Source organism: Oenanthe melanoleuca, chromosome 2 (genome assembly GCF_029582105.1).
Source record: "Oenanthe melanoleuca isolate GR-GAL-2019-014 chromosome 2, OMel1.0, whole genome shotgun sequence".
In the NCBI taxonomy this organism is placed as follows: domain Eukaryota; kingdom Metazoa; phylum Chordata; class Aves; order Passeriformes; family Muscicapidae; genus Oenanthe; species Oenanthe melanoleuca.
In genome coordinates this window covers 128,731,644-128,757,910 of record NC_079335.1, presented here as the reverse complement: position 1 = coordinate 128,757,910, position 26,267 = coordinate 128,731,644, and the positions used below count along the sequence as shown (strand labels likewise).

Sequence of the window (26,267 nt, the reverse complement as noted above, 5' to 3'; positions counted from 1 at the left end):
GTCATTTTAGAAAAGCCTTTCACTTGTTATTTAAAGCCAAGTACATTGTGGAGCCATAATTCATACATGAAACAGCCATACTTGTGTCCTAAAAGATGCAGAGTCCAGAGTTGGACTTTGGACTTTAACTCCATTATTAATCTCCTCTGTTAATAAAATTAAATTTTCATGCTACAAGAATCCTATCAATCCTATATGCATGGAGAAGGGTAAAAAGGAGCTGTCACAATACCCAAATTTCAGTAAGTCAGAGAGATCCAGTTGGGAAATTTTGCAGACACATGCTGCTTTGGGGTCACAAGACAAAGTGTGAGCAATGTTTAGCCCGCCTCATGGCAGTGAGAGCAAGATTTTCTGAGTGAATTATGAACAATTGCTTTCACAGGGCTCACCCTCTCTCTGCCATCATTCCAGGTTTTCCTTTAATAAGAAAGATTTGAGTGGATCTCACCAATTCTCAGCCATTACCCCACCTGAGATTAAATATTATTATGTAAGTTTGGATCTAAAAAGTATTATTATTATGTTGACTTTACATTTTTAAAGTGAACGCTACAAGTAACTGCTTCCAGATTCCCTGTTTTCATTTTGGCTCTTTTCACGTCTGTCAATTAATAATGAGAACCATGTTAGGGCAGACACAGTTATACAGAATTATAAAAGTGACTGTTGCCAGTTTAAAAATGAGCACTTGGGAAATTTTGGTGCTTCCCATTCTTTGCAAGAGGAAGCCAATAAAATCCCAGTCTAGTTTATGAATTTCTTTGTTGCCAGAGGGGAGGCATGTTGATCATATTCTCCACTTTACTACACTGGAAGAGGAAGTAGGTGGAGGATTTCCCCTGAGCAGGGAATGTTCTACTGCCACCAGCACAGCAGAGACATCTCTGCTGCTTTTTCCATCAGACTCCACTTTTCCTATGTATGAATGGCAAAAATACCTTGTAGTCAGGGAAAGGTGAAAGAAAAACAGGTCTCAGCCCTGTCTTTCTTATATTAATCACTCCAGGTGAAAATAAAGCTCCAAATAAATGAACTGTTTCTGGCTAACTACAGCTCTCACTCATCACAGCATCTAGCATTGCTGTGATCTGTAGGTTACAAGAATAGCAAGACAAGAAACTCAAACTCATTCATCAGCTTTACTGATTTCAGTAAAGTTGCTTTTTTCTTTCTTTTTACCTTGCACCTATATTTTGAAGGGGTTCCACTAAAGTATATCTTCTTAGCTGATAACAACCTTGCTCTTGACCAATCATCATCTTGACCAATGTTCTTCAGAACCTTCAGCATTTTTGTCCCATGACTCTTTTCTCCAGCAAGCACATTTCCAGTTTTGTTGCACCATGTGATTCCCCTTTCTCAGTTCTCCATCAACTACCAATGCAGGAAACCTGCCTGCTGCTCTCCTCTGGTATCTCAGCTGCTGCACTTCCTTGCACAAATCCTAGACTTAGACTTGGACTTCTTGTTTAATCTCCTGCTTATTCCATGGCTGACAAATAAAGCAGCAGACCCAGACTCTGATAATGAAGATCCACAGGTGAATGACAGCACTGTTTTGAAAAAATTGGCAAGGACTGATATTTTTACTTTGAAATTTTGTTTCTAATTCCACAGGTGATGCATCCTATCTTTTGGAGGAGAGCGTTGAAAGGGAGCAAATTTGGCTCTTTTTTGCCCTTCAGCTTCAGCTAAAAATTCTTCCCCCCACTGCAAGTCAAGAGGTAGAAGCTACTATTACATGTTGTATGAGGCACCTTCTAAGGAAAAAATAACCATTCCTTAAACCCACCTCGTTTTTAACAGGTTTCTTAAAGGCTCCACAACAATATAATTGAAACAAGAAACTAGTGGAGAAAAATGTTCAGCTTTAGGTTGGCTGATTTTTTTATCTTTTTTTTTAATGTTTAATCTTCACTTCTGCAAACTTAGGCGTAGGTGAGTGTCTGCTTGACTGTGGTGGGTAACCCATGTAATAGCCTGCAATATATTTACTCTGGGACAACAGTGTCATTGAGCAGTCTCTTCCTTCTCAATTTAGCAAGAAGCGTTGGGGCGAATTAGGGCAGTTTCATCAGTTATTTCCTTCTTTCCTGTGCGGGCTTTGAGAGGACTTCTCGAAACCATCGCCCTAGGCCGAAGCCATGGCACCGCCCAGGCCCCTGGCACCAGCCGCGCACCGGGCGGGCCCGCGCACTCCTCATGAGGAGCACCCCCTCTGCCCGCACGCCCACCCCGTCCCAATCCGCCCGCACTGTCTCCCCTGACCCTGAGGGAGTCTCGGCGGGCAGCGGGTCCCTCTGCCCGCCTCAGAGCCCGGAGGCAGCAGCAGCCCCACGGACACTTCAGGGGGATCAGGGACCTCGTCCTGCGGGGCCGATCCCGCCCGTGTTCCCGCAGCGACCACCAAGGCCGAGCCGCCCCCGGGGCAGCGCGGGCCGGGCGGGCGGGGGAACGAAAGAGCGGCGGAACGGGCGGGCGGCGCTCGGGGAGGCGCCGGGCGGGCGGCGGGCGCGGCGGGCCGAGCATGGCGGCGCTGCGGGTGCTGGAGCTGTACAGCGGCATCGGCGGCATGCACCAGGCCCTCAGAGGTACCGGCGCGTCCCGGGGGCTCCGCGCTGCCCGTCCCGCCCGGCACACCCCGCCCGCGGGGCTCCATCGGCTCGGGGGCACCGCCGCCCATGAGGGAGGGGGCAATGCAGGCTGCCCCGTCTCTCGATGGCGCGGGCAGAGGTGGCCTCTCTTCTCCCACAGCCCCTTCCCCAGCACGGCGTGTGGCACCGGGTACCCAGGAGCACGTAGGGACGGGAATCAGGGATCCCTGCGCCTTGTTTGGCCCAGGAAGCTGCTTCTGGAAGGGGCCGTGGAGTTGTGTTTGTTATTACGTGCTCTGTGTAACACAGACGCAGGCTGGAGATGGGATGGGGAATCACTGAGATGCCCAGGATGAGCCACACGAGCCGGGGTTTCCCTGGCACGCACATGCACTTGGTTTTAGTAGGCCGTGGTTAGCGAGCCTGACCATCTGAGGCTGGTGTAACTTTTTAAAAACATGAAAATTGAATATGGAATTTGAGCTGGTATAGAGAATTCACACCAGTCCATGTTTCCAGGTGTGTTCTTGATCTGATACAAGGAGCTCTGGAGCTCAATTTGCTGAATTGTTAAAGCACGGCCTGGGTGACCTTCAGCAGGTCCTGTAGTCTCCCTGTGAATTGGCTTCTCCAAATCAAAATTTGAGTTAGGGCTATTGATTTCCTTTGTAAAGTACTCTAGGCCTTATTACTTTGAAATCCAGGTTTCAACACACATTAGTATAATTTATGAGAATCACTGTAATAATTTTAACTGCAATTGCAATCCTTCAAATGCTTCAGTCTTCAGGAGCATCAGCAGAGAGCACTGTCATAAAAACATCAGGTAGAAGCTTGCATTATCCTGCTATTTTTCCAGGCAGCTATGGAATATTAAGAGTATGCTTACATAGTGAAATCCATTTAGCATTGTTTATTTACTTAAGGCACACAATTGTCAGAGTGGCATTTTTCCTGCTATCCTGTTTTTGCTGAATGTGTATATATGCTTTAATTGTAAATATAAACATAAATATATAAAATATGTTTTATTAGGTTTATTATATATAAAGATGCACAACAAAATAAGTTCCTGTGTCGTTCCTAACCACCTGTTTTGAGCATGTATTTTCGTTATTTCCAGAGACGTTCTTAGAATATTAAGAGGAAAGTATAGTTTTGTCTGGAGCTGCACATTTTGGAAATTTTGTAGAATGAGAAGAGTGTATTATGCCTTGTATCTAGTGTACATACTAATGGTAACATGCAGCTTTTCTAGTAACCAGATTTCTGAAGTGATGGCAAGCTATCCATAGTTGTTGTATTGTCGACAATTTCCAGATTTCCATGGAAAGTGGGCTGGTTCCTGAAAGTTAGCCTACACAACTGAATTTTCTAGCTGTGTTCTTGCCATAATAATAGATGTCTTGGGGCAGTTCAGATGTGTGCTTCAATTTTTAATAAATTACAGTGCTAGATGTGGTGCTCTGTGAATTTCCACCTGAAACAACATCACTTGTAACTCAGTAAATACTTAAAAGGGTGGGAATTTTGGGAATGCCTCATTAGATTATCAGAATATGATAAAATTTATCTAAAAGATAAATTAGTGATGCCCCAGTGAATAGTTACTACAAATAATAAGTCTTGAAATCATGTCAAGTAATAGTGTAGTTTGGAGACTGAAGGATTTAACTAAACCCCTTGTATTATTTCCTGGAAAGGTAAATTTACTTCCATGTTTACTGTTTTTTGAACTTGCTGAACAAAACTGATTCAGTGTCAGTCTTTGGTGGAATTTCTGTTCTTATGGGTTTACATTTGACTGAAGAAATTGCAATATGTATGAACAGTGGGACTGAGATTTTTCTGTAGTGGTACTAGTCAAAGCAAATAAAGGGACTGTAAGTAAGGACATTTAATTTATTATTTGTGTAAATGACCCTAACTAGTTCAATATGGTCAAGTACCAATTGAAATTTGGGAAGTGAATAGACACAAAGCTATTTGCATTACAGCTGGTATAACATTTTTCAATCTAGGTGCTTATGTTTCTGGGAAGCATATGAGAGGTCAGCCCATAAACATTGTGCTGTCTCTCCAAACCTACATTTCTAGATGAAAATCTTGTTTAGAGTCTTGTTAAAAGTAATAGGCAATTTGATTAAAAGGTGTCCTACAAAATTTGCACTAAATTAAGTATTTATATAAAACCATCTTTGATGAATCTGATTTCATTTGGAAGCAGAGATATACTTGGGCAATTGATAATTTCTACTGGTTTTAAAAGTTGTTTAGACATCTGGAATCGTTTTTCTTACACAGTTTATGAAGGAACAAACTAAAGTCCAGGGGCATTGAAGTGTTTGCTTTTACATGTTTTACATAAAACAGAAAAGAAGTGAATGTTCCTCTGTAAGTACTTTAATAATGTGTTTCTTACATGTTTTTGGCCTGTATGTGTATGTGAAACCATGCTGTTTGGAAAGGTCTCTGATCTTACCCTCCATTTAGCAAGTGGCAGATTGTTCAGCATCTTCCTTTTAAATCATGTATGGAAATATTAGAAGGGATGTGAGTTTCATTCCATATAAATACAAAGTTTCTTTGAAAGAGAGGCCTCCATTGTGCCAGTGCTTCCATAAGCCAGATACACAATAGATGAAGATTATGTATAATAATATATTATCTTGGTATGGTTTCTAGTGAATCTATAAGCCAAGAAAAATGTAGGGAACAGAGGGAGCGTGTAGTATTTCAGTGGCAGCATTCCAGGAAGGCCTTTTTCTACAGGAGGGATTCTGCAGTTCTGGCAGGCTGGTTCCTGGCCATGTAATGGGGTCAGTTATGGTTAGGTCAGCTGGTCCAACTTTCTACTTTCCTGTGAAATTGCTAGTGTTTCATTTGGCAAATAGGAAATTCTCGGGAAATCTATTGCTCACTTTTCTACTTTTCTACCTTGATGCCTTTCTTGGCTGTGATCTTTCAAAAATTTAGTTATAAGATAGCTTGCAGGATGAGGTTGGTTGTTGTTTTGGCAGCTGTCATTAATGTAGAATGCTTTTGGCACTAAGCAGTATGCAATTGTTTTTGAGACTGTCCTTGCTTACAGTAAAAATAATTGAATTTTTGCATATTGATGGAAGTTTATAGTCTTGTGTTTCTCTGTAAAGAAACTTCTATGTATATAGAAGTTGTGAATACATAGTTTCATAGTTGAATCACATTCTTTCATAGTGAAGAGAAGGTTGTTTCTGAATTTAGGTTTCAGTCTAAAGCTGAAAAAGAAAAATCTTGGGGATTGTCTAGGTCTGTTTTGGTACTTTAGCTATAGATAATTCAGCACACACAGAATTTCTGGTTTTAGATTTTGAATGCTTTATAATAATATTTTAACACCAAAGACCTGCAAAAAGATAAAATTTAGAAAGTTGAGCTTAGTTAAGGTTAGAAATCAGTGAGTGTGTTCATATTCACACTCCTGAAGGATGGATGCAGCTAAGGGATGAAAGTGCATTTCTTTCTTCTTCCCACTCTGTACCTCAGGCCTTTTGGGATTTATAAATATTGATGTTTAAGTCATACATGTGTAAATCTGTGATAATTTTTATGTGTGTGTGAGAGTGAATTTGTTCTTTATAAAGAGTTTCTTCAGTGAAAAATAGTGTTTTATTTTTGGAAAATCTATGGCTACAAATTCATTTCCTTAGCAACTTTCCATTAAACAAACAGCCCGCTCTTCCTCCTTCCCAACCAAAACAAACCCAAACCAGCTTATTAATTTAGGCAGTTTTCCCATGAAAAATGGGTTCCATGTCTCTGCCACAAGCATTTGTAATCTGCCAGGTCCCTGAAAAAAGGTCTTCTTGCATGAAGCACTAAAGGACATATTTTTTAAAATGCCATAATTTTGCAGGGATGAATCTGGTGATATTTTTCCTCTGCAATTGTTATGTTTCAGTTTTACAGAGTAACAGCTTCTGTCTCTTATGCTCTGTTATGCATGTTTGTTCATTTTATTTGATTGTCCCTGTGAATTGCACAGCATAGTAAACTGGTCTTTGTATTTACACTGAGCTAAGCTATCCCATCAGAAGAGGCAAAGGAGTCAAAACTAACAAGGAGCTTTAAGATTCAGCACAATGCAAAACAAAAATATTGCTTGTTTGAGCAAGTTTTTACATATAAACTCAATTTAATACTTCTCCAAAATATAGCTCTTTGTAGTGTGGGATAGTACCAGTTGTGCTATAATGTAAATTTATAAAGCTTACATGATCAAATCCTGTACAAATAGAGCAGTGAAAGAAGTTGCTAAGTATCCTGCAGGAAGCAAGTATCAAGTTTACTGATAGTCGTGTTGACTGTAGCCATGGGCAGTTTAGCCTAATCATTTCAGCTAAGAGCTGACGACTCAGAAATTAAATCTTTGCTCTGTGTTTTAAAAGGAAACAGGGCTGACAAAACTTGTGACTAATCTTCCCCTTTCCATCTGTTTCCATATACCTGTTAGAATAGATAATTGTTCTGGCTCCTATTTCCCAATATGCTGAAAGCCACCAAACTGCCCTTGTTATAACACAGCGTGTTTCATGTGTTCTGTTGACATTGATGACTCTATTGCAAAAGTACAGCAGTGAATATAAACAGATCTATGTTAATTTTAAGGTCTGCAGAAACACATGACAGAGGAATCAATTCTGAAGAGGAAAAGGACAGATATTGTAATGTCAGAAATTTTATTTCTGGCATTTGAAGGTGACATTTTTTGGGTTTTCTTTTTCAAATCAGAAGCTAATGCACCCGTCCTGTCTTTCGTTTTTTTCAAATCCATCATCTTCTAATCCTTACAGCAGTGTCCCTTTCCCTCAAGAGTGACAACCCCATAGCTGAAAGGGCTTGTAAGCGTTGTGTATTCAATAAAGTAGAGAACTGGGACCAAAGTGTGGTTGCTGCCTCTAGGTAGTTTAAGTAACAGTCAAAGAGTTTCTGCTGTCTGGGTCCAAGAGGTTTTAAGCTGTAAGTGTGGAATCTGTACATTACAAATTTGATTTCACCAAGAGAGAATGTTACAATCTAGTCTGCTTAAAAATAAGTCCTAACACCTCCCTCAGTAACTTCCCCATTATGTCTGTGGCTTGCATTTGAATTATGTAATTTTGATCAGATATGAAAAGTCTCAGTTCAAAAACTAGTGTTGAGGAATCTTGCAAATCATGTATTCCAGCAGCCTCTTAGTTTCACTTAGGAAATGTGTATTATTTTTTCTTTAGTCTGAATAAAATTATACTGTTTTCTGCAATATCGTAATTCTCTTAGATATCTGTGTTTTGAAAATGGGATGTACTTGTTTGAGGGAGATAAAAAAGTCTCCAGAGCTGTCTGTTTCTGTATTGAAGTTCTGCTATGTATTTTGGGGAGTTGATTTAACATCCCACCAAGTCAGCGATTCCTGAGTAGCTTTTGTGCCTTTTGTCACTGGGGATAGTTAAACAGAGTCTTGATTCTGTTTTTCTTAGATTCTGCTTTCAGGCTTTTTTAATGATGCATTCCTTATAGTAATTTTCAAGTAGTAAACGTAATTGCTATAGAAAAGCAGCATATCACATTTTGACATGAAGTTATTTAACTTTCAGGAGAAGTTCGTTAAAAATGTTGCATTTTCACATTGTTTGAAATTTACACAAGCTTTTCTTTGTTAGATTGGATGTGTGAGAGCTGCTTGTCTGCTCGAGCTCCTTCATGCGTTTCCAGGGCATTTCCACACAAATATGCTTAATCAGCTTTTAGAGGGAGCCTGTTCTGTAACAGGAATTCCCAAGTGAGCTGCAACTTTTAAATGAAAAGGAGGAGAAGCTTTGAAAAAGTTATCAGATCTTTGAATTAGGAAGATAGGATCCCAGGTGGAAAACTTAAGGAAAGGTTCCTGTCCTTTTTCCATGCTGCTTTACATCTCTGGTTTAGACTGAACATTGTACAGCAAGGGGATTCAATAGGTCACTTTAGCTCTGTGCTCTCTTCAAATATCTCCAGACTTTTGGGCCTGTGAAGTCCTTAGTAGCTCTGTTTTCTTGTATGTACACAGGGAGATATTGGGTAGATGGCAGAAAAAAAATGAGTGTCTGAATCATGAGTTGTGAGAGAAAGCACACAGCTTGCCTTCCCAATTGCCCTTTTAAAACTGTGTTAATTTAGATGATAATTTAAGGCTCTTGATTTTTCAAATTTTGTTTTTCTTCTGGAGTACCTGCAAAACTCAGTAAGGGTTAGCTTGTTAGGATAATGTGTTTTAGGAACTGAAGGAGAACATGAGAAAAGTGTTCTCTTTAATAGTATTGGAAGTTTGTTCCTGTTACTTAGATGCTGCAGCTTTTTTTTAGGAAGATGAAAGAAGACGATGGTTCTTGAATACGTTTGTAAATTGAGACATTCATCCAGCTTCTTTTCACGCTAGGTGTCAGTGTTAACATACCTGTTCTGTAATCTCAGGTGTAGTCATTCTGTTGTCCTTGTGGATACACCTGTATTTTGTTCTCAGTTACAACTTGTGGTCAAAAGGTCAAGACAGTAATGGCAAACAGTGATTTATATGTTGACCCTTAATAGTCTGTGAGTATTTATCTTGTGAAAATCCTTATCCTTTTGCCCTTGATTGCACCAAGTAAACCTGGAAGAATCGGCTTGATCCTTGTTAAAATGTCTGCTACAGTCTTTTCAATACCCAGATTTCTTTTTTATCTTAGTTTTGACTAAGATAGCTTTGAAAACCTGAAAGATAGTAGGTGGACGGTAACTGCATTATTCAAAATTAAATCCACTGGGATCATCTCAGTTGGGCTTTCATCCACTCAAACTGTAAATAATTAGCTGACTAGCAGTAATTTATATGGTGTCTCCTAAGGTCATTTGTTAATGTGTTACTTGGGCATATTGTGAGATTATTCAAAGACATGTGGTTATTTGCCTAGTTTCTTTTGGTTTACAAAAGTTTTTTAAAGTTGCCTGGGTTTCATCTGAGGCTTTGCAATGCCAACCATAATGTAAATAACCTCGTGGTTGATACTGATCTCTGGTATCAGGAGGTAGAGTCACTTCTCTGCCTGCAGCTGTGACAGTAACCACAGCCCATCTTCTTGGATAAAAAGTCTCAGTGAAGGTATTGTGTTTAGTAATAACAAATAGCGTGACATGGTGAGCAATGGAGTAAACACTGCTCTTATTATCTCTTTAGCTTCTGTAGAACCTTCTATTACTCTTACTTTATAAATTAACGGTTGTTTATTTACATTGTTTTTAGTGTATTTTTATTTCAGGGTTTTAGCTGTGAGTTTATTTGTTACACTGTCCTCTCTTCAATAACACCTCTATCCAAGAGAGGAGAAGCTCCCAAGTTTTGTATTTTGGGACCTTTAACTCAAAGGAGACAGCAGTTGAGTTTGAGGCCTAAGGCTTTACTGAAATGTAAGCACAAATGTTTTTCAGGCAACTTAAAAGTTTTATTGGAAGAGTAGACATATGTCAAACATGCTATTTTTTCATAAGGAGAAGTAGTACACCTCTAAAATAACACATTTATTTCTTTGAGTTGTCAGCAGATAAGGCAGTGGCAGTAGGTCTTGGCAGATTGACTTGGGATTCCTGTAGCCAGGGACCTTGCGGGCCACAGACACCTGCACAGAGGTGGAAATGTAGAGGTGCACCCTGTTTGGAGTTTTTTTATCTACTAATTAGGTGCACAGTAAGCTTCCATTTCCAGATATATAAGGAAGGGAAATTTCGCCGATATGATTAGAAAAACAAAATGTTTTTTATAGTTTCAAGGACAACACAGCAGAATTTGATTGTGTAATTTGCCTTTTTGTTTTTGAGCGATGCTGTAACACAACTGAGCAAATACATTTTTCTTAAGAGTAGTAAAGAGAAATTAGAGTTTTCAAGTTATTTTTTTAATTTTAGAAAGCTGCACATATGCAGAAGTTGTAGCTGCTGTTGATGTGAACACTCTTGCCAATGATGTTTATAAATACAACTTTCCCAGCACACCGCTATGGGCAAAGACTATTGAGGTGAGTAATTAATGTGCTTTTGTTGTAGTCTGGCATTTGTAAGATGTAAGCTGTTTTCACTGTCTTTATTAGTACCAAGAGGAAAAAAAAGATTTATGTTACTCTGAGTAAAGTGGTTTTACAATAACTTTGATTGGTTGTGCTGTAGTTGCTTGTTGAAGAGGGATATTCATACTGCAGGCTTTTCCTTAAAGCCTTGCCTGCAGTCTCGAGAAAGGTTATATAAATGTCAAGAGGAATGCTTACCACCAGTAAAGGAATGTCAAAAATCATATTTTTAGATTAAAATATTTTCATGTACTTTGAAAAAATGTAGTTTAATTACTTGGGGCATGCCTTTGTTTTGTAGTTATAGTTGGGCTCAGAGAACACAACAAAATATTGGGTTGAACATCTTGAATCTTTTTTAACAGGCTCAATAGATAAAATGCTTTAGGAATTCTATCACTTGCCAAAGTATTTGAAAAATAACTAAGTAAAATTGGGTTCTGTTTTAACAAATGAGAGGCAAGCTAGGCATGGAGTTTTGCTTGGATTGAGTTAGAAATTACTGTATACTTCTTAATCTTCTTTTACGGTTTTACAACATGACAGCAAAAGATACTGTGTCTGGTTTAAGACACCAGCTTAAGTAAGAATTAAATAGGTGGCTAAAGGTTAAATGCTTATTCAGCACTCAGTAATAACTGGCTAGATGACAGTTTATAGTTTTATAATGGAAACAGAAGAAGAATCCTTGCGTATGTTATTTTATAGTTGACAAGAACAGATTAATAGTGTTGGTAACACCTTGTTTAAATATAGTGGAAAAAATAGCAGTTTTTGTCTAGTTTTCTGATGGTAGTTATGTTAAATTTGCTGTAAAGATATCCCTCAGAATATGTAAAGAGTGATTTCCTTGTCTAAGTTATAGTTACTTGATCATTGCTTTTCTTCCCTCCTGGCCACTTAATGTGTTGACCTCTGGTGTTGATGAAAACTTAGTTTAGAGGAATTTCTACCTGTATAATTAAAAATTATCATATTTACACTTGAGCTACTTTTCTTGTCAGATGTTTATACACATATTTTAGTCTGTGAACACTGGTTTTGCTGTACAAGGACGTTATGATACTAATGATACTTTATTTTTGGGAGAAATAGTACCTACTGAAAGAACCACTTACACACCTCAAAGAATGAGCAGATACAAACCTCAAGATTATGTATAAATACTAATCTTGTAAGTGTTTTTGTTCATGTTCAGAGCAGTGAATGCATATTTGCATCTTATGATTTACCAAGGTAGAAGAGATTTTGAAATTACTAGGTCAAATGAGAGATTAGATAGTGTTTTGCTAAATGAAGCATACAGTGGAAGTAAGAGGGGTAGTTTCATCTGAAGGATGACTTGAGAATTTCAAACAGTTCACAACACTCAACATTCTTCTATTTTCTTCTGTTTTCAGGGCATAACATTGAAAGAATTTGACAGCTTATCTTTTGATATGATTTTGATGAGTCCTCCCTGTCAGCCATTTACAAGGTAGGCACAGCACACTTGGGAAAAAAGTGCAGTTATTGCACTGTATACAGTCAAAGGAGAAATGTTATCAAGAGTGACTCTGTGTATCTTTCTCTTCCTAAGCAAATGTGTTGTAGCTCTGATGTTTATTGAAGCACAAGAAATGCAGCAATTTGCATCTTAGTTGTTGATCACATTTCTTGCATATATATAAATTAATTCAGGTTAAGTAAGCTTCTTAAAGCACCAATTTTGTGAATGGTGTAATTCCTCTAATATTGAAATTTATACCTTTCCTTTTAGATCTCAGTCTAATATTTTCCTGGGGCAACTCAAGCAGGAGAATTGGAATTTCTCAGTTCTGCCTGAGACTTCAGAGTATAATCTGGTTTTATTTGTACTTTAAAATTACACATGCACACAGATAGTTTATTCTGAAGGATAATTCTATTTTAGCCAAGTCTGGAAGGATAATGGCTTTGGAATGATTTTGTGGATGATAAAGAGAAATATCTTGCTGATTAAGGACTGAGTTTAGTGAGATGCTTTTGTCAGATTAATTTGTAATTCCTATCATTTGACAGCAGTGACCAGTGGGGTAAGATTCTAGTAACTGCACTCATGCAAAGTAGTAGCTTCATGAAAAAAAGTCTGTTGATTGTGATAATACTGATTGTGTAAGAAAGTATATCTCATTGAATTCTAAGATTGAAAAGAAGTCCCAGTGAAATGGAGCTGTTTTATAAAAATGAATTAGTGCAAGCCTATGATGTATACAGGAAGCATTTCAGATTTTTTTCTTTATAATACAATGAAAAGAAAAATCTGTGTATGACTGATTAATTTAGATATATGCTAAAGCTCTTCTACAAAGCTTTTATTCTTTTTTTTTTTTTTTTTTTTTTTTTAATGAGCTAATAGAAGTATAAACTAGGGAAACACAGGCCTGGAAGCATTATAATTTTTGTAACCTACATAATCTGTCCAGTTTAGTGTTACAAAATTGGTTCCAAAGTTATTCATGTGGGGCTCAATCCTGCTAAATGGTGAACAATGAGGCTTTAATTCATAGAAATAATTTAATATATTCAGTGCAAAATAGCAGGGTATTCCCAGAAACCCAGTGGGGGTTTTTTGTTCATTCAGAGCCAAGTATGTTCAAAGGCTTTGCTGGACAAGACCAGAATGTTAAGGGCTTTGCAGACTGGGGAGTGGATTTCATTAGTGAATGCTTCGATTTTAACCTTGCTGTGAGCTGATGGATTCCAGGGGCAGACTTTCATTCCTTAGAGCATCTCTCAGAGCACTGCCTCAGTGAGCAGGTCCTCCTGTCTGTACGTGATGCTTTTGCAGAATCCCCTTTTGAAACTCAAAGCAAGGTGTCAGCGTTCTGTAGAAAAATGTAACTCAAATGCCAGTCTGCTCTGAGTAATACACCAGTGTTTCTTTGTTCTTTCTTAGAATTGGCCTGCAAGGTGATGTGTCTGATCCACGGACAAAGAGCTTTCTCTATATCCTTGAGATTCTCCCAAGGTATAAATGAACTTCTACCTCCATTGTAAAGCCCCTTTTGTAACTAGGCTTCATTGTAACTAGGTCTTCTATATTTCAGTGAGACAAGGCATCTTTAATGTTTTAGAGGGATACTACTAGTGTTGTATTATATTCTGTGTTTGCTTTCACATGATCATATGTAAATTACAAATACTTGCATTTTACTACTGCTTTAATCACCTCATTGTTGCTGTATATGCTTTCATTGTCTGCTTTCCTTTTCATTGCATGTCTGTTTAAATTGTGCTTAGATAATAAATGAAAAGAAAGAGTTCTTATCAACATCAAATTTGCATTGATTTTATGTAGAAGCAGGAGTAGATAATAGTTTGTGTATTTTCATTTAAACATGAAAAGCTTTTAAAATACTGGGTTAAAAAAGCTTAGATTTGACATATAGTCGTCTTTCGAAGAGGTACTGTTTGAAAGTTGATTTAAGTAAGTTATTGACTCTACAAGGCAATGTGTCTTGTAATCCCTTCCATTCTTTCTTAAAGTCTCCGTTCTTTTTAGTGCTGCTTCTAGATTTCTTGGGCCAGATTACGTATTTTTGGTTTGTAGTTCTATCTTTTGTTTGGAGTAGTAATACTGAAGAATTCAGATAGCACAGCTTTGTCTGAACAGTGTCATTGTCTTTGTATTAATCTGTCAGTTTTTGCCTGGTTGAATCTCAGTTCCCAAAAAAACAGCCATAATTATTTGTATTAATGGCAGACACAAAATTAGGGAGAGAACATGAAGATATTCTTAAAGGCATCCTGACCTGGGGATTCCTTTCCTTTAAACTGAGGCATTGTTAAGAGGCTGTCTGCTTTTGGATATTGTAGTGCATTAATATGGATGTATTGCTTTCCAGATGCTGTGGGCTTAGCTGGGTAAATGACAGGAGCTTTTCCTTCCCAAAACCAAAGCTTTAGACACTCCAGGACCTATATTTTTATCGTGAGGATGCAAAGGACCTGGGCTTGGCTGTCTCACTTTTATCTCAACACCCCAGGAGACACTGCTAATGTCCCTTATCTCCTTGGGGAGGGTTCTTGAAGCAGCACCTACTCTAAGTAGTCACTAGAAGGTTCAACATGATGGCTTCTGTAGAATTTCTCAATGCCAGTGGATTTGTGTTTTACTAAGATAGCGCTTATGTGTTTTTTTTAATATGATACATTTGTGAGACATTGAGTATGGAGTACTTCAGCCCCAAAAAGGAAATTCTTAATATAGGAATTATCCCTTTACATTTTAAATTGCTGTGGCATGCATGCAATTTATGAAAAGTGTAAAAGTGTTTCTCATCCCTTGGATATACTTACCTTTTCCTCAGCCTTTTATAATGAAATATTGCTGAAATGAGGCTCAGAGGTAGCCTGGGATGGCAAATATTAGAGATAATGGAAAGGACAATTTCAAGATCTGGAAAGACCCAGGAAATCCTTGGAGCACCCAGCCAGCAAACAAAGCCCAACTCAGATGGTCCAGATATCATCTGTTTATCATGTCCAAGCCATAACCTGGTGAAATCCAATGCTAAAATATCAAAGTGCTGCTTTTACAGAAACATTTTTTTATGCTAATACCTGCCAAGTACTTAACACTTCCTCTTTGTACAGTGATTACTTGCCTTGTGATCTGTCGATCCCCTATGAGTGCTTGCATTTCAGGCTGTGCTGTGGATTCTTTCCTGAAAAAGTTTCACAGTAGTCAGTGATGATGAGTGTGGGTAGACATAACAGCAGATATATTCTCCATTCCTCTGTGAGGAATTTGGCTGCTGTTGCTTTTTTCAGCTTCGTAATATTTTTTTCGCTATTATTTTTTAGTATTTTTAAATTTGGCATAGTTTCTTGTACATTTTCCAGTTTCTTGTGAGATGTATTGGTTCTTTTAATTATTTTTTAATTCATGTGATGTTTTTAATTGGTTGTAATTAAAAATGTGCTGAAACTAATTCTGCTGTGATTTATTCCAGTAGAAATCTGAAAGTCGCTAACTTCAATAAGCATGAAGCTGCTGTCTGGGGGCATTAATATCCTACTTCTGTATGTTGTTCTGAGATCCCAGTGTGTGACAGACATTCTGTGTCTGCATTGGCCTTATTACAGTGCTACAGAATGTTCCCAGAGACTTGAATCTGAATCATTTATGCTTCTAAATTGTTGGAACAGGTCCTGGCACAGTTTGGGCATTTTCATTTCTCCAGAGATTTAATATGCTGTGTTTCAAATGTGCCTATTTCCTTTTCACTGATCTTGCTAAAATTGAGACACCTCCTTCCCTTCCACCATCAAAACAAAAAAGTCAAGTTTAAAAAATTGAGAATATCTGCAGTTGGAACTCTAAATATGTTGTGTTTCTTAAATCAGTTAAATGAACACATCAGGTTCTGATGGATTACCTGAAAGGCTTATGTGACATTTTGACATTGATTTCAGGTACAAGCACTTGAAAACAACAATTTTATGGCTAAGTAGCAATTGATGTTCCCCCGACAGTTATATTTCCTATTACACACTGAGTCTGTTGAATAATATTATCGTGCTTTAGGAAATGAACAGTGATAAACATATTCAAAAGTATGTGCATGGAGTACAAGAGGGTACGGCTGTTCATCCAGACATGGGGTTTGGATGATGGGGTTTTTGGTTTTTACCAGCAGTCCACATTTTCAATTCAGTTGTTTTTTTTAAGGTGCTAAATTTTAACAGCTAGCATGATGTGGAAATACTTTGATCTTTCTGCTAGCTAAACAGATCTGTGGATGAATATAATGTACTTTACACCTTGTTACCCTGATTTGCCTTTTTTTTTCCTTGTAGGCTTCAGAAGCTTCCAAAATACCTACTTTTAGAAAACGTTAAAGGATTTGAATCCTCTTCTGCAAGGTAAACTCTAATTAATACATACAGGTTTTACTTTGCAAAAAGGATATATTCTTTAGAAGGAGAAGGGATTTATTCTTTCGAAGGGATTTTTATTTCCTGGAATTGGAATTAACAAATGGGACAGGAATTGAAATCTTCGGTTCTAAAAGCAACTTGCTAGATAACTGGTTATGTCTCTAAGCATATAAAATGCCCCAGTATTTTATTTTTAATTTTATGAGTATTTGATTTGGTTTGATGATCATGTTTTCTTTAGAAAAGGTCAGAGTTAGTTTTCAAAGAAAAGTAACAATAGATGTAACAGAGGTTTCAAGGGCTTAATGAGGACAGAATCCCATGGTTGCTTGTGTTATGGTCACAGAACAGTCTAGGGGCTTTCTCAAATACCTTTGTTGATAGTAGATTATCCCTGGTCCAGGGCTGCCATCAAATGGTGCAGAGATACAGTAAGAAGGATGTATTTAGTCTTGGTCTGAAAGGTGGAAGAGGAGCAGTGTCACTATAGTTACCTAATGACAGCAGGAACACTCTCCTCTCTTGTGATCAAAGCAGGAGAGAGTGAGTTGCAATCATCCTTCTCAGTGTTCTATGCAGTAGAGTGGGATCTTTCTGTGCACTCCTTAAAGCACCAACAGCCACCCTTGCATATCGTGCTCTTAATGAATATGGCAGGCAGCTGGGAGACATGCTGAGCTTTCTCACTGGTTCAGTGTGCATGGTCCTCTCTTGTAGACTCTGGGATTCCCTAGGCTGTGCCTTGCTGGCCAGTGCTTGGGACAAGTTGTACAGAAAACACCCCGGTTAGGACACTTGTTTTCTCTTACGACACCTGGGATGCAGTCTCACATACAATGCCAGGTACAGGTCACAGCTCCTGCCTTTTCTGCAGTTCCAGCCTAGTGCAGTGAAATACAGAAGAAAAGTATTTTGAAGATTATTTCCCTTACAGTCTTTTTTCATTGTTTATAAAGCACAGTCCCACTTCACTTTTATAATCAAAACCACTGATTTTTTTCATCCCTTGATTTAGCCTTTTTGTTAGGCTTAGTTGGTGCTTGTATGTGAGCAGAAGGAAGTAGTGAGCTATTTGTAGTAGTTTTAATCTCCTGTTTTATGATTCCAGATAAAGAGAGTATCTTGCCCTCTGATTACTTTCCCTGTTGACACACTACAATTACTCTCCTAGAGATGGGATGTTTTTTGAAGAGGCATTTGCATTGTAGTAAGAGTGAGATGACTTTTTGAATGTATAATAGTCTCTAACATTGAACTTCGTATGTTGTCTCTCAAATTCCGTAATGGATGACATAGCAATAATTTCCTGTCCAATTCAATGAATGCTTTGGTAAATATGATGTTGAATTTAATCTGTTTTTATTTAGGATTAGAAAAGTGGCTAAAGACTATGTGAAGGGAGTAATTGCTTTTTGATTCCTTTCAGGAATGAACTTTTGCAAACACTAGCAACATGTGGATTTAAATATCAGGAATTTCTCTTGTCTCCAACCTGTGTGAGTGTTAAAATTGTTCTAATATTATTTAATTGTACAAAGTGCACTGAGTCCAAGAACATTTGAAAATTCTCTTGTGTATTAGAAAAGAGAGTCATTCCCAAAGCTGAAGAGATGCACCTGAAAGAGAAAATCAACTGATATGGTTTCTGATTTCTCATACTGGCATAATTGTATTGCTGATTGTGTTCAGATCCTAGTCCCATATTGCTTTGCTGCCATTTGATATTTTTAGGAAGGCGTGATTTTGCACTGTAACCAGGAAGGTGGTTTTCCCTGCAGGAGCCTCATTGCTTCAGAGGTGCTGTGCCTCTGGATTTCCCAGCACAGAAAATATGACTGTTTCTTGTGGGAGGAGGAGCTTTGTTTCCATGTTACCCTGGCAACTGAAAAAGTTTGAGAGGGATTTCAGATTGTGCAAGACTAACTGGAATCAGTGAAGTACCATAAATATTTGAGAGAAGCTAACAGGGTCTAGCTGAAAAACCAATTGTGGTAGATTTATTTAATTGTTAGGTGTCTTATAATTCCTTGTTTAAAAAGACAAAGAGAGACTTTTTTGCTTTTAACAGAAAACAGATGGTACCTGTCCCAAGAAATTGTGGTGCATGTAAATTTTTCTTCTTTCATCACATAAAATTTTGTCTACATTCATATTTATTTACAGAAAAAGTCAAAACTATGAGATACCAAGAATAATTGCTCACTTACTTCTTTGAAAGCATCTAGGTATGGAAGTTACAAGTGTGTAGATATTATCAATTAATACCTAGAGAATACCCTGGAAAAAAGGAGGCTTCAGGGTGACCTAATTGCAACCTTCTGGTACCCGATGGGACAAGACAGAGACTTTTTACAAGAGTCTACAGTGACAGGACAAGGGGGGATGGATTCAAACTTAAAGAGTAGTTTTAGTTTAGAATCAGGAGGAAGTTTTGTGATAAGGGTGGTGAGGCACTGGAACAGGCCGCTCAGAGAAGTTTTGAATGCCCCATCCCTGGAAATGTTCAAGGCCAGGTTGGATGGGGCTCTGAGCAACCTGGTCTAGTGGAAGGTGTCCCTGCCCACAGCAGGGTGCATAGATCACCTTCAAGGTCCCTTCCAACACAAGCCATTTTTATGAATCTCTGATTCTGTGAATACTGGTATCTCTGAAATCACAAAATATATTAGTATGTCATTGTTTTGTTACTGAATGTAATGGTAGATAACTTGTATGATTCTATAGACCACTTTTTCTCTACTACAACATGGATTAAAGGCTTCTGAATTTTGATTACAGCTTGGCATTCCCAATTCTAGGCTGCGGTATTTCCTAATTGCAAAGCTTCACCAAGAACCATTTTCCTTTCAAGCTCCTGGTCAAGTGAGTCTATCTGTGTTACTTGAATTTGCTTCATTTCATGAGGATTGAGGGTTAAATTTTCAGTTTAATGATGCATGTTGATGAATGGAGAAGAAGATTGAGTTATTCCAATAAAAAGTTAAATTCTGTCTCCTTTTTTCAGCGTGGATATTGAGGTTTCTAAGGACTGATATGCATGTCTGTAGCTTAGATGGCTTTAAATAGTTGGGAGATGTATTTTCTAGCCTGATAGTGGGTTAGAAAACTATCTACTGGTCATACTGCTGCATTTTTCACACACTTGGAAAGGTCTTTTTGCAAAAGCAATTATTTGAGGTTGTTCTGACATCATTGCCAATTGTCAACTAATCTTGATGCTACTGCTTTTGAAGTATTCATGAAAATAACATCTAAAGGTTACTTGCTTTATCCTGAGCATCTCTGAAGGATTTCTTATTCACTGTATGGTTGGCTGTCAAGTTGTTTTTAACTACAGTTCTTTAATTTTTTTTTTTGTCACAATTTCCTCTTAGATATTGACAAGATTCCCAGATCAGGATCTGGAAGATTTACTCAAGGAAAAAGTTGCTGACGAAGTGGGTGAAACCAGTTCTTCTTTGTCCTCTGAGGAGAAGAATCTGGATCCAAATATTGGTCCAGATTGCAGCAGCAAGAAGAGTTTACCAAAAGGGGCCTTTCTATTTAAGCTTGAAACCGTAGAAGAAATGAAAAGGAAACATAATCAGGATAATGATTCCTCTATTCAAATGCTGAAAGACTTCTTGGAAGAGGAAAACAAAGAAATGAGTCAGTATTTCTTACCACCAAAGTCCTTGCTACGCTATGCTTTCTTGTTAGACATTGTTAAACCCACCTGCCGAAGATCCACATGCTTTACAAAAGGGTAAGTTGGCAAGAAAATGTCTTGCTAAATCATGTCCTGAAATTTTAAGTGTATTTTCTTGCTTGTGTCCTGTAAAATTGTAGAGAGGTGTTTCATCAAAAAATCCTAGGCTTTTGAAAGAAATCTCCTTATATAGTGTGCTTGCTGGTCCAGTGGAATGCCTGCATGGGAATCTGTCTGGCAGAACATCATGTGCCCACTCCAAAAAGGCATTTCACAAAAGACAGTTGCCATTTGTTGTTGACCTTCACAGAAGCTTAATTACCCCTGCGGAAATATGGTTCCAGTAGACTGCTATAGTGCTGATTCATTAATGAATTTCTTTATATTGCTCAATGAAGTTACAAAGTGTCATGCATGAAAGATCCATTCCTCATTAAATCTGTCTCCACTGTACATTTTATTGATTTCTTGGATTTTTCAGCTACGTAGATCAGAATAGCTTCATGAAACCACTTAGGCTGCTGCGTTACAAATCATATTTCTTGGAGCAGAACATCAGTGCTTTTCTGTCTAGTAGTTTTCTGGTTTGTACATTGCAATTTTAAGTTCAACTTCTAGAAGTTGGTGAGTGTTCTGAAACTCTGTGGACAACTGATGAGCAGCTTTTCCACTAAATGCATTTGTAATAAAACATTCCAGTTGGAGCCTGCAAATTTGTGGGGATTTTTAAAACTGATATATTTTCAAATTGGATTGTTTTTTTTTTAATTTGCTAAGTGCTTCAACAAAAGGGCTTGGATGATGAATTAAAGCTAATTGTAACTGTTTTTTTAATTAGTAGAAATTATACCGCCATTCTGACAGAATTCCTGTAGATTTTGTTTTTATTTTTAACTTTTAGACAATAAGGAAGAAGAAAAACAATTTCCAAAGTTTGAAATTTGTGCAATGGGAAAGGCCTTCCCTCAGGTCTCATTGATATATACGTATGTGCCTTTTCTGCCCTCACTCTTTTGAGTTGAGGGGGAGTCAGCATCTCATAGAATCTCTTTCTTAATTAGAATAGTCAAAAAAAACCTCAGCCAAAATGGTGTCTGATGTGTCTTACGTATGCCTTAAGTGTCATCGAAAGTAATTGGCCACTTGTGGTTTCACTAGGATACGTCATGGTAGTTTGTGGTCATGTTTATCAAAATCACTCTGAAGGAGGCTCCTGAGTGGTTAATATCAAGTCTCTGTATAAGTGGTGGGAAATCTGACCCCAAGGGAATGTGACTCTTATCCCTCTGCTGATATGGAGGTAGTTGTGGTGGTAGTTGTGTCTGATTTACCGTCTTTGTTCTGTTTTTCAAGAGCCTTTGGGAAGGAAGGTTGCCAACATGGTTCTTGATGCAATCATCTCATTTACAGCTCTGCATTAAGAGAAGGTTTATAATTACATCTCATTAAAGTCTCTTTTTGAGGCCAAGAATAAGTCCCTGCTGTGTCTGTTCCAGAAGTTTCAGTTTTTATTTTTCACTGAAGCATGAGATCTAGGAAAAAGACCCCTGAATGGGCTGGAACAGCCCTCCAAGTAGTACAGATAATCCCTCTGCTGCTGTGCCTGTCTGGTGTCTTTCTTGTAGTTGCCATCAGCTTTGAGAGTGGGAGAAAAATTTCCCTCTCTTCTCTGTGGTTTTCAGGTATTTCTAACAAGGTTCATGTGATGGAAATAATCTGGGTATGCCTTCTCTAGTCCTTGCTAATTCAGGGACCTCAAGCACTGGTAGTTCATCACTGATTTTTGCTATATCAGTATGTCTTTTGAAAGGCTTTGATGTAGTATACAGCAAAATGTAATGGCCTGTAATGCATGAGAGATCAAGCAGGTAATTCTGTGTGCCCTTCTGACACTGAATTCCTGGGCACTTAGTGAATGATTGCTGAGTTCCATGAGACTACCAACACCATGGTTTCTCTTTGGAGAAAGAGAAGGGTAGTGGCTGGAGTTTTGAGAGGAAATCAACTATTTTAAAGGACAGAGGAAATGAAAATTAGATCTAACTTCTCTAGATATAGTCCTTCTGGACATACTTTAAATTTTTGATATGCTATTGACAAGAGAAGCGATACCTTTCAAAATAGTGCAAATATCAATTACAGAAAAGCTTTCTCACTTTGTGGAAATTGACACAATATACCCAGAAAAAATACATGTATGAAATGAAAAGACTTTTTTAAAGTTTACAGAAATAAAAGAGGGAGGGAATCTTGAGTCAGATGAAAATTGAAGACTATAATTTCTTAAGCCAGCTTCTTTCATTATAACTTGTAATGAAATGTCAGAAAATCAATACATCATTTTTTTACTGTGACAAAATTTAATTATGTTCTAGGGTAGGAATGTTAACTTTTCTGTAGTCAGCAGCTTCAATAATAATTAATAATAATCCAGCTAACATGACATTAAATTTGTATTAAAAAAGCAGCACAAACACACACACACACACACACACACACACACACACACACACACACACACACAGAGCCATCAAAGCACGTGGACACCAACTGGATTTTTTTTGGGGGGGAGGAGGACTTCTGTACTCTAGTGCCAGTTATTTAGACAGGAGTATTTATTTCTCCCAATAAAACTCTTCAGTACCACTTTGAATTTTACCCCATTTATTTATTTTGGCTCAGTTATACTAAACTGAAATATTACCAGATGCTATAAGGGGAAGAGGATGAGGATTCCTCAGTGCTGTGTGTGTTACATCATTAAACTTTGTGTTAGGGAATTTGCAGAATGCAACTAACCAATTAAAGATGATGTATTTATAAAACAGTTAGATTCCATGTGTATTTAATCTGTAATAGTATTTAGGTCCTCTGATCCTGAGGAAGAATTTGTTTTAAAATGAGTGCTGCTCTGGCTGTTATTGGTAGAACGAATTGTAGCTTTTTCAGCTGAGGATGAAATACTCAAGATTGAGCCGTGCTGGGTTATTGTGTCTGTGCTGAAGGGAGAGTATTCTTTTATTCACTATGGAATTAGAGAGGCTTGAACCATAACTTGTGCCATGTTTTAGGAATGGGTCTCAAGTGGAACAAAAGACCTTTATAATTGTCTTTACAGTTGTACAGATAAAACTATAGAAGAGTGTCTGTTAACAATTGTTGCAGACCACATCCCTCTAACATAGGGGATCTTCTGAAGTTCTTCCACAGGGCAAAGCCATCTGTTGTCTTGACTCACTCTCTTTCTGTTCAGAATATTCAAACTGCCGTAGTTAGACCAACAGAGCATGTTTCTGAAAGCCCATAATTATATTTAAATGATAGCCTTGATTAGACTACAAAGTAAACATGTTGTTAAGCAATCAACCACAAAGCATGCAGAACAGCTATCATAGGTTTCAGAATGGAAGTTTACTTACTGTTTACTTGTATTTAATTTTTTTTCTTCTTCTTTCTTTCTTCTACTGCTCTGAATAGATGCCTGGCCATTGCCCTTACTTCAGTGGAAAATCCACAAGCAACCAGAAGTTGAACCTGACTGAACCACTTTGTTCCAGATGCTTTGACATGAAAGCTGGAGGCTCACGCTAGTGGTCCTCCTTTTAATAAGGGGACCTAATTTAAATCCCTGGACCATTTGACCTTTAACACATTTTGTCATGATGTAAAATTGTTTTAGGCAACGTAGATATTTGATTTTTTTCTGTGATCCCGTGCTTGAATTCCTTGGCTTTGTGTAGTTGCCATGTATAAGACACTAGTGTGAATAAACCCTTGAGCACTGATGGCATACTCATCCCCAGGGAGCACATTCAGAGGATACTACCCTCCAGAGGTTAGCAGAGTTTGTAACAAGGCCTTCTGCTTTATCTATCCTGGAGGCTGCTTGTTCATCAAGGCAAAGGAACCTAAGTAACCTCCCTGCACCCTTGCAGTTGTCAATGCTATGAAATACAGTGAAAATATTAATTTAAGATTGTTATTGTTGTTTTTAAGGTATGGACACTATGTGGAAGGGACTGGCTCAGTTCTGCAGACAGCAGTAGATGTACAGGTAAGTGTGTAGCCTAACATATTAGAATGACTTGTTTTAAAACGCGAGACTTGTTTCAAAGCTTGAGTTTTTTTCTGTCTTCTCCTTTGTTATTCTGAATATTATAATGAAAATATCTTTTAAATATGCATTTTATGGCAACTGAGTTTCCAATTGGTTTACTTTGTGTTCCTAGACAGCAGTTTGTTTAGACTAAAATTATATTTGTGTCTCTCTGGGAGAAGAATATGAGGTGCTATTATTTTATTATCTGTCATGTCATACAGAGGTTTCACAGGGGTATGTGAAAACCTTAAAAATTACCAGTTCTATGCAGAACCTACAGTACAGTATTATGAATCAAAGGGCTGTTTTTTGTATGCATGTAATTCAGTAAATACTGTCAGATGTTTATCATGTTTGAATTTCAAAATTATTAATCTGCGAAGAGTATTTTGAAAAGTTCTGCTGTTGATACTAAGCTCATGACCACTTGGTATTTAGGCATTGGGGAAGGTAATAAAAGTACTGGTTAATCAGTAATCAAAGATACTTTTCACAAAGCCTGTGTTGTACACAAGCCCTTCCTCCTTCATTTCTGTGCTGTTCACTAATATTGTAGGGCATTTCTAAGCATAAGAGGAATGCAGCTCTGGAATTCAGGATAATCTCAAAGCGAGTGTATTAAAACAGCTGCATCCCTCTTAATTTGCATAAATGGTCTGTTATTGAGTTCTGTTGAATCACTGTCCTTTGTCATTAACAAATGTTTATTCTTTGATTGCCCCACTAAATATTGGTATAGCTTGGAACTGGAGGAAGAAATTTTGAATGCCCTTATGGCAACATTGATTTCTTTCTTGCAAGTCCATGTGTTAGGTCTTGGCTGCAAAAACAGAATGCAAATGACACTTTCAGGCAAAGCATGCAATTGTCTTTGTTACTTCGATAATTAAGGAAATACTCTATTAAGATGTGACTGTAAATTGTACATATTTGGCCTGCATCAGTCATATTTCTTGGTTTTGATATTCTTCATAGCTTGAATCAGTGTTTAAACACATTGATGAATTACCAGAAGAAGAGAAGCTTATGAAATTGTCAACACTAAAACTGAGGTACTTTACTCCAAGAGAAATAGCAAATCTTCATGGATTCCCTTCAGAATTTGGTATGTGCTGCAAAAATACCCACTTCTACATTATTCTTCAGAAATGCCAGTGTGTTTTTTTTTTTTTTACTTGGACTAATCAAATCTTTTTATTTTGCATTTTTTTCAGACCACTTGGTTCTTTTGATTGATTGATTCTTGTTGTTTGGCTAACTGAATTTTTCTAAATTTCCACTAGTTTGTCTCATGTTTTGTAAAAGCCAGCTTCTGTGGTGAGGTTTATCTCCATAAGCTAAGAAGAAGGTTTTGGCATACAAAATGCTCTGTTAGTGAAGTGCAGTGAAGGAATACCTTTGTTTAGAGTTGAAACTATTTACTCAGCAGCAAGTGTTACTCACAACTGTGGTAAATCAACATATCCTGCCAGCTTAGGAAGTCTGTTTGTGGTTCTCAGTCTTTGAGCTGCTTGCTTTTTCCCTTCCACACATTTACAGCTGCTGACAGGGAATTTCAGATGAGACAAATGGTTCTTTGTTGAGGAGTAACCAATCTGTTAAGCCATCTCTATTTTCTGGAAAAGGCAGCTCTTGGTTCATAACTTCATTTTCTAAGTGGTTGTTTTTTTGGAAGAAGGAGTCAAGCAGCAAGACTCAACACTATCAGTACACTGCATACACATCAACAAGAATGAAACCTGAAGTAAATTAATCAGAATTCTCCTTGTAAAAAAGGGCAAGCAGGAAAGTGTAGCTTTTACTATTTGCTAAGAAACCGATCCGCTGGCATCACATCAGTTCAATTTATTGTCACTCAGCAGCAACACCATCCATGGAATGATGGA

General features: G+C 37.8%; 1 protein-coding gene across 6 annotated transcripts in view; it reads left to right on the top strand.

Annotated features, from left to right (window-relative positions):
* TRDMT1 (tRNA aspartic acid methyltransferase 1) overlaps nt 1-26,267 on the top strand; it is a 40,171-nt gene that overhangs the window by 9,631 nt on the left and 4,273 nt on the right. For 4 of the 6 annotated variants that reach the window (XM_056485675.1, XM_056485678.1, XM_056485677.1 and 1 more), the window contains 9 exons: nt 10,533-10,642; nt 12,091-12,167; nt 13,608-13,679; nt 16,514-16,579; nt 18,021-18,090; nt 19,373-19,456; nt 19,969-20,339; nt 24,279-24,336; nt 25,357-25,486. In XM_056485675.1, coding sequence (XP_056341650.1) covers nt 12,130-12,167; nt 13,608-13,679; nt 16,514-16,579; nt 18,021-18,090; nt 19,373-19,456; nt 19,969-20,339; nt 24,279-24,336; nt 25,357-25,486 — 889 coding nt within the window. In that variant the 5' untranslated portion in view covers nt 10,533-10,642; nt 12,091-12,129. Of the gene's footprint in view, nt 1-2,476; nt 2,595-10,532; nt 10,643-12,090; nt 12,168-13,607; nt 13,680-16,513; nt 16,580-18,020; nt 18,091-19,372; nt 19,457-19,968; nt 20,340-24,278; nt 24,337-25,356; nt 25,487-26,267 lie in introns of those variants that run through there. The other 2 variants (XM_056485674.1, XM_056485680.1) reach the window with 2 other exon arrangements.